This window comes from Terrapene carolina, unplaced genomic scaffold (genome assembly GCF_002925995.2).
Source record: "Terrapene carolina triunguis isolate 2854851 unplaced genomic scaffold, T_m_triunguis-2.0 Scaffold29527, whole genome shotgun sequence".
Lineage (NCBI taxonomy): Eukaryota > Metazoa > Chordata > Testudines > Emydidae > Terrapene > Terrapene triunguis.
In genome coordinates, this window is record NW_020693878.1 from 3745 (window position 1) to 12374 (window position 8630).

The 8630-nt window shown below is 60.4% G+C and overlaps 1 protein-coding gene across 1 annotated transcript in view; it reads left to right on the forward strand.

Moving 5' to 3' along the window:
- Positions 1-7982, forward strand: part of LOC113409095 (soluble scavenger receptor cysteine-rich domain-containing protein SSC5D-like) — a gene marked incomplete at both ends in the record, with an annotated part of 9347 nt that extends 1365 nt beyond the window's left edge. The window contains 4 exons of the mRNA XM_026662687.2: positions 785-1099; positions 4096-4284; positions 5536-5658; positions 7842-7982. Coding sequence (XP_026518472.2) covers positions 785-1099; positions 4096-4284; positions 5536-5658; positions 7842-7982 — 768 coding nt within the window. The remainder of the gene's footprint in view (positions 1-784; positions 1100-4095; positions 4285-5535; positions 5659-7841) is intronic.
- Between the last annotated feature and the right edge of the window lie 648 nt (positions 7983-8630).

An 8630-nucleotide genomic window follows, 5' to 3' on the forward strand; every position in this document is an offset into this window, starting at 1 on the left:
CTATCTCACTGAGCTACCTCCTGCCCAGAACTACTGACCCCCCCACCAACTACCCCCCAAAGCTACCTTCCCCCCTCGAACTACCTACCTCACCGAGCTACCTTCCGCCCAGAGCTACCTCCCCCCCAGAACTACCTACCCCAGACCTACTACCCCCCAGAACTATCTCCCCCTGGCAAACTACCCCCCAGAGCTACCTCCCACCCAGAGCTACTTCCCCACCCAGAGCTACCTCTCCCCCAGGACCAACTATCCCACCGAGCTACCTTCCCCCCAAAGCTACCTCCCCCCCCCGAACTATCTACCTCACCGAGCTACCTTCCACCCAGAGCTACCTTCCCCCCTCCCAGAACTACCTACCCCCGACCTACTACCCCCCAGAGCTACCCCTCCCCCAGAACTACCTACCTCCCAGAGCTACCTCTCCTCCAGGACCAACTATCCCACTGAGCTACCTTCCCCCCGAACTACCTACCTCACCGAGCTACCTCCTGCCCAGAGCCACTGACCGCCCCAACCAACTACCCCCCAGAGCTACCTCCCCCCTGAACTACCTACCTCACAGAGCTACTTACCACCCTAGGAACAACTATCTTTCAGAGATTCGCCCCCCCTCTCTCCCACAGAACTACTTACTTCCCCAGAGCTATCTTCCCCTCCCAGAACTACCCCCCAAGAACTACCTCCCCCCCACAAACTTCCTATCTCCCAAAGCTACCTAGCCCCTTAGGACCAACTACCCCCCAGAGCTCCCTGCTCTCTCTGATCTCTGCTCTCTCCCCAGGGGGTGCTGTGCTGCGGCTGGTGGGTGGCGCTGGTTCCTGCTCCGGGCGGCTGGAGGTTTTCCACCAGGGCCGCTGGGGCACAGTGTGCGATGACATGTGGGCGCTGCCTGGCGCGGCTGTGGTGTGCCGGGAGCTCGGCTGCGGGGACCCACTCTCTGCTCCCAGGGGGGCCTTTTTTGGTGAGGGCAGCGGTCCCATCTGGCTGGACAACGTGCGGTGCCAGGGCAATGAGTCAGCGCTGAGCCTGTGTCTGGCTGCACCATGGGGCGTGCATGACTGCCAGCACGCGGAGGACGCTGGTGTGGTGTGTACAGGTAACCTGTGTGTGGGGGGGCGGGGGGGGGGGGAGAATCTCTCTTCTCTTGTACTGGGCTCTCACCAGCCGGAACCCAGATTTTAGCTCTCTCAGGTTCTCTGCTGCTTCCATCAGTAGATGGCACTGGTGTGTGGCATGTTTCCTCCATGCTGCGCTGAGCCGGAGGGTTTGGTTCATTCCATGTAAATCAGAATTAGCCTGACGGTTCATTGGGATCCATCTGTTAAGCAGTTTCTTTTAATATTCCAAATAGGGTGACCAGACAGCAAATGAGAAAAATCGGGACAGGGGTTGGGGGGTAATAGGAGCCTATATAAGAAAAAGACCCAAAAATCAGGACACCTGGTCACCCTAACTCCAAAGTAGATCTGGCATTATTCCCTTCCCCTCCCTGGACTGGACCCCTCATCACACTTCTAGAGCAGGACGCCCAGCTAGAAACAAAACCCTGGATCGGGCCTCTGAATGCAGGGCCCAGCCTGGACTGAATGGAGAGCAAGAGGCACTTTACTGCAGTACAAACAGGAATCGGTTCTCTGGCCTGCGAATGTGTGAAGGAACATGACCAAGGGTTTGCCCGAGGAGAGCCGTCGATGGGGTTCGTAAGGCACACAAAGGAACAGTGGCTAGTTGGGCGTGAGATATGTGTCTGTATGCTGGAGTTCAGCTAGTTTGCTCGTGGGGCCGTTCAGCTGTCTGGGCGCACAGTGAGCTCTTCCTAGAGGGTTTTTTTACACTCCTCTCTAACGCTTGACTTACCCCTGACAGCCGGGATTCCCCCTGTGTGTTGAGCCTTCGAGGGTCTCTCTAGTTGGACAGAGGGAGACAAGCTCTGCCCCTAGGTGGCTGTCAGCCTTGCTTGGTCACTGAGCAGGATGTAGATTTGGTTTAACCATCACATCTCCTAGTCCTGGGCTCATGGAAATTCCTTAGCCAACATGTCTAAAAAGCGTGTAACCCTGCTGCCAGCTAGTGGTGGCAGCGACAAGGGCCGGGTTCAGTATCCAGGGGTTCCTCTTAACACCACAAAACAGAAGTGGCTCAAGCCCCCACCCAGAAATCTGGGAAAAGTTACCACCTCCCCGGGTGCCTCCAAGAGGCAATGCTTCCCCTTTACCAGCTGAGTCTGCGTACTGTATAGCAGAGAAAACTTCTAAGAAAAGGCAAAAGGAACCCAGCATTAATTTGAGAAGATACCACAACAGTGACTCCCAAGTAAGCAATCAGTAAGTAAAACACCCGCCCGGCAGTGTCCTTTGCCTCGGTTTCCCACCTTGCAGTGTGAAAGTCCGATGGACAAGTGTCCCTTTAATACGCCCTTCCCCTCCCCCTGTGCTGCACCCCACTTGCGGTTGGTTGTCTGAGGTGGGCCAACTCCCAGAATTTGGGGGGCATTCACGGGGTTCAGCTCCTGCTCCTGGAGGGGGGTTGGGCAATACCTCTGTTACCAGGGCCAGCTCCAGGCACCAGCTAAGGAAGCAGGTGCTTGGGGTGGCCAATACAAAGGGGCGGCACTCCGTCCGCTATTGGGGCAGCACGGCCGGGTCTTCGGCGGCGGGTCCCTCAGTCCCTCTCTTCCTCTTTGAGCCGCCGCCGAAGAAGTGAGGGCGTGAAGGACCCGCCGCCGAACTGCCGCCGAAGAATGGAGCGGCACGATTGAGCTGCCGCCGAAGTGCCGCCAATCGGCTTTTTTTCCCCCCCGCCCCCCTGCTGCTTGGGGCGGCAGAAAACCTGGAGCTGGCCCTGTCTGTTACCACGCCTCTATGACTGCCGCTAGCTGCAATGCTGTGGTCTGGTGCCCTGTCCGTAGGGATTTCACTGGACAGCGAGGAACCTCGCTGCTGCAGCCTCTGCCTTGCTTTCACCACGCCACTGTCCCGACACCCGCTCCAAGGCTCAGAGACCTGCTCATCCCCAGGTCCCGCTGTAGTGAGTGCTGAAGCCAGGCCTCTCCACGGAGCCCGATCAGTGCTCTCTTTACACCCTGGAGAAGGATCAGTCAGTAGCTAAAACACTTTAACCCCCAGCTAGAAACCCCTATTCCAGCCCCTGTTGCTTTTCCCTGGGGTTTGGCATCACTGTGCCTGCTTAGTGAGATTAGGGAGACCCTCTCAGTCAGGGCAGGCTAAGTACAGGCCCGCTGCCCTTTACTCCTGCAAGAAGGATAACAGCAGGTTGGTGCCCCGTGTCCAAGACTTTTTAACCCTTAACCGCCCAAATGCATCACTTTGGGCAAGCAGCTGTCTGCTGAGCGCCTAGGCAGAGGAGGCGTGTCTATGCAAATACAGCCTGTTCCTCGGCTCTTTTAGTTCATCACTAGAGGATAGGGCAGAGCTCATTCAGATCCTGCTTGCCCACGGATTGTGGGCAAGAGATGGGATGAGCCAGGGCCATCTCGCAACCTTCTTCAGTACGCTCGCTGGGGGAACAGAGGGAGAGCACCTGAGCAAAGGGGCAGGGGAGTGTATAGCTATTCTACCAAGCTATTCTAGGCATATTTGACCTCTGTACATTTTACCGTGTGCGCTGTGCGTGCATGTGCATAATGTGTGCACATGTGTATGTGCATGCAGCATGTGTGTGCAGTGTGCATTTTTGTGCAGTGTGTGTGCATTGTGTGTGCATACAGTGCATGTGTGCAGTGGTGAGTGTGTGTGTATGTTGTGTGTGCATACAGTGTGTGTGTGTGCAATGTGCGTGTGTGCAGCAGTGTGTGTGTGTGCAGTGTATGCATGTGCGTGCAGTGTACAATCAGTGTATGTGCAGCAATGTGGGTGCATGTGTGCAATGCACATTTGCACAGTGGTGTTTGTATGCAGGGTATGCATGTGGGTGCAGTGTGAATTGTGCATGTGCAGTGGTGTTTTTGCACAGTGCTGTGTGTATGTGCATGCAGTGTGTTTGTGTATAGCGTGCACAGTGTGTGTATATCTCTGGGAGTGTGTTTGTGCCAACCCCCTCAGGTTGCTAGGATCTCTCCCATCTCCTTCACAGACGAGTTGGCCCATGTGAGGCAGCGCTTTGCCAAGCCCATGGCCCCACAGCCACGGACGCAGAAGCCACGGACGCAGAAGCCACGGATGCAGAAACCACGGACGCAGAAGCCCCGACCCCGGCTCCCTTCAGCGGCACGGGAGGAGACACAGGCACCAGCCCAGGTATCCCCACAGGCAGTGCTACCAGGTGAGTGAGCGGTGGGGACTACCCTCCCCAGCCAGCCCCCCCGTTCCTGGCCACCCAGTTCCCAACCCACTCCCTAGTCCAGCCTCCAACCTGCCCCATCCCCTGCCAAAGCCATCCCCCTGCTAGCTCCCAACCCATCTGTCCCTGATCCTCAGGATCCTGCATTAGACAGTCCCTTGAAGGAACCCGTCAGTGTGCCAGTCCCCCCAGGGGTCCCATTCTTCCTCCAGGGTCAGCCACACTGGCCTCACCGCCTCCGAGACTGAACCTCTGGGCTCCAGCGAGCGAGCTCTGCCCAGCGAGTCTGGCTGAGAGACTCCTGGGAGAGCCTGGGCCACCCTGCAGGGTTTCCTGCACCTCAGCCGGGATTGACAGTGACACCTGGCGTGGGGCAGGCCTTAGGGTAGCAGGACGTCATCCAGAGTGGCCAAGCCAGGGCTCCCTTGAAGGAACCGTCCGGCCCCCACCCGCCCCCACCCACCCAACCAGCCCTCAGCCCCCCATCTGACCCCGACCCCACCCCCACCCACCCAGCCAACCCTCAGCCCCCCATCTGCTCCTCCAGTCCACCCCTCCAGTCCAGCCAACCCACAGCTCCCCATCCTGCCCCACCCACCCAGCCAGCCCTCAGCCCCTCCATCTGTCCCCCCATCCCACCCCACCCACCTAGCCAGCCCTCAGTCCCCCATCTGCCCCCCATCCTACCCTCTCCCACCCAGCCAGCCCTCAGCCCCCCATCTGCCCCTCATTCCACCCCTGAAGTCCAGCCAACCCACAGCTCCCTATCCCGCCCCACCCGCCCAGCCCTCAGCCCCCCATCTGCCCCCCATCCCACCCTCACCTGCCCAACCAGCCCTCAGCCCCCCATCTGCCCCCTCATTCCACCCCTCTATTCCAGGGAGCCCACAGCTCCCCATCTGCCCCCCATCCTGCCTCACCCACCCAGCCAGCCCTCAGCCCCCCCATCTGCCCCTCATTCCATCCCTGCAGTCCAGCCACCCCAGCCAGCCCTGCAATCCCTGCCGCCAGGCTGTCCCTCTGCTGATGGTTGGGCTCCTGTTCCCCGTTTGCTTGGGGCAGGTCCGGCTGGCGGGGGGTGAGGGTGTCCAGCTGGTGGGGGTTGGGGGTGTCTGGCTGGCGGGGGGCGAGGGGGTCCAGCTGGCGGGGGTTGGGGGTGTCTGGCTGGTGGGGGACGAGGGTGTCTGGCTGGTGGGGGGTGCTACCTGCTGAACCGGATGCTCTGTATTCCAGGGAAGTGGAAGCCGTTGTCGTTGCTGGAGGGCACCAGCCCCCGGGAGGCCGCCCAGCCAGAGGGGACCACGCGGAGCCCCCCATCCTCAGGAGAGCCAGAGCTGCCCACTGCTGGACCCGTAGGTCAGTCTGGGAACCTGCAGCTCGAGCTGCCCAGCCACCCTTGCTGTCCCCGTCCTGCCCCGCTCAGCCCCGGCCCAGCCCTGGCCCGGGCTCTGATCGCTCTGCCCAGCAGCACGAACACCTGTTTTTTCCACTGCTGTCTGTCCAGATCTCCCCAGCACATCTCCCCGGGAGACTCTCCCTGTCTCCACTCTCCCCGGAGGGGACCCCTGCAGCTCGAACAGCGCTGGCCTCATTGCCAAAGCGACCTGCCAGGGGCCAGCTAGTGGACGACGCCCCCTTGGGCTGGGCCTGAGCCCCCGGGGGGCCACCAACCAGTCCCAGGGCAATGAACCAGGGCTGGGTTATGCCCTCATCCTCGCCCTGCCCCTCTGCCCAACCCAGTCCCCTGCCTGACTTATCTCCCAGCCCCCTTCCCCATGGGCTGGGGCTAGGCAGTGGCTACCCACCTCCCTTGTAAAGTGCTGTGAGCTCTAGGGATGGAGAGGGCAGAGTGGGGGAGCAGTGTTGTTATTGGGGTGTGCACGTGGGGACGGATGGCTGGACAGATGAGGTGTATGGGGACGGAGGGTTAGTGTGTCAGGGGCAACCTTTTGTAACCTTTACGTTGAAATGTTCCCAGTTGTTAGGGATAAAGGTGCAATAAAACCCAGCTTAGTTTTCAGGGTCGAGCCTCTGGAGCGCTGACAAGCCGTGGGCAGTAGAAGGCCACAAGGCAGCACTTGGAGGGATAAAACCAGACTTCATTTAACTAATCATTTCCCTTTTCAGTAAGGCGGCATGTGATTGCCACGTACGCAGCACAGCAGTTATACTCTTACGCAAAGATGGATGGGTGCACCACTGACAACAGAGTGAAGTACAGCCGTGTAACCCTGGGACCTAGTGGTGCCCTTTGGATGTTAACTGCTATTCAGCAAAACCGTTTCTTTCATAGGCGCCAACTCCATGGGTGCTCCAAGGCTGGAGAACCCATGAAAAAAAGTTAGTGGGTGCTTAGCACCCACCACAGCCAGCGCCCGCCCTTCCCCCCAGTGCCTCCCATCTGCTGGTGACCCCACTGATCAACTCCTCCCCATCTCTCCCAGTGCCTCCCGCACGCCACGATCAGCTGTTCCACGGTGTGCAGGAGGCACAGGGAGGGAGGGGGAAGAGCGGGGACGGGGCACGCTCAGGGGAGGGGGTGGAACTGGGCAGGAAGAGGCGGGGCAGGGGTGGAGTGGGGGCGGGAAGAGGCAGAGCAGGAGTAGAAGCTTGGGGAAAGGGTTAGGCCAAGCCCTAATTTCTAATTAACATAGGCTACAAAGGGGATAGATAGATAGATGGAGTGCATGATAGGGATAGATAGATAGAGGGGTGTATGAGGATAGACAGATAGTGTTAGTGCTGCGCTGGGTGGTGTGGGGCAGTGTGTTGTGCAATGGGTGTGTTAGATGGACCATTGAGCTGACCCAGTATGGCTGTTCTTATGTTCTTGTTAACAGGGGATTTACAAGTGACTTTAAGTTTCTATATTTCAGTTTACTTCAGCCTTTCAAATACAGGGCCATGGATCTTAGCGCTGCTCTGGGCAGTGCGGGTCGGGCTGGGCAGACTGAGCAGGGGCAGTGCCGGGGTGGGCTGAGCGGTGTGGGGTAGGGCTGGACAGACTGAGCTGGGGCAGTGCCGGGGTGGGCTGGGTGGTGTGGGGTAGGGCTGGACAGACTGAGCAGGGGCAGTGCCGGGGTGGGCTGGGTGGTGTGGGGTAGGACTGGGCAGACTGAGCAGGGGCAGTGCCGGGGTGGGCTGAGCAGTGTGGGGTAGGGCTGGGCAGACTGAGCTGGGGCAGGGCTGGGTTTGGGTGGGGGGTGTGGGGTAGGGCTGGGCAGACTGAGCTGGGGCTGGGCTGTACGGTGTGGGGAGCAGGAGGGAATTGGCACCACAGCTCTGTGTCAGAGGTTCTGCACTGGAGGCAGAGGAGGGGACTCTCCATTGGCTGGTTCTCTGTCCCCCACCCTGTGGAGCTGGCAGGGCCTAAAGAGCGGCTCGCTATGCCGGTGCCGGCCTGGTGTCTATGCACGTCCCTGGGGGAACCCACCATCCGGACGCAGCCCCTGGGGCTACAGGTGGCAGGGGGATCAGGGTGGGGGGTTCTGCATGGGGAGCATTACCCACCTTCCAGCTCTGCGGCTTTGTCCCCACAGCCCAGGCTGTGACAGATGCTGCCATGCGGGTGAGCAGCCCCAGGGATGGGCTCCGTCCTGAACGGCACGGAGCCCCGGGGACGCAGCGCCCCGTCCCGAAGAACCGGCGGCCCCGCCCCAAACCATTGGAGACACGCACAGGTACCAGTGTCACTGCGCGGCGTGCTGTGGCCAGGGCCTGCCCTCGGGGTCTATGGGAGAGGGTGTGTGTGCTGGCCCCAATGCCCAGGGCAGTGCTAGGGGTTCTGTGCTGCTGGGAATGGGGGGCTCTGTATGGGGTGCTCTCCGTGCTGGCCCCAATGCCCAGGGTGGCGCCAGTTGGGCTGTGGTGCAGGACAGTGGTCATCAGGGGAGGTGTTGAAGGGGGTCTGTTGGTTGTTACAGTCAGTGGGGCAGGGTATGAACCCTGGCGTCCTGGCATAATGCCGGGGAGGGTCAGTGCATTCTGCCCCTGCCGGGCAGTGTGGGACACAGTGGGCCGGGCTGGGAGGTGTCGTGGGGCAGAGCCCATTGGGCACTGGGGCGGGGCAGGGCTGGAAAGACCCAGCTGTCCCCAGAGCGCTCTGGAAACCTGCGTCCATGTGTCTGTCCCCTTCCTTACATAGACGCCGTCCGGCACCGAGCTCCTGCTGCCACCCCCACCCTCAGGGCCCACGCTGGGGCCCGGACAGACCCCCACGTGCCTCGTCCCCCACGTCGGCCTGGGGACAGCACCCTGACGACTGTGGCCTCTGCAACCCACCCTCCCAGCCAGCCCCACAGCGCCTGGACCAGCCCAGCCACCCCTAC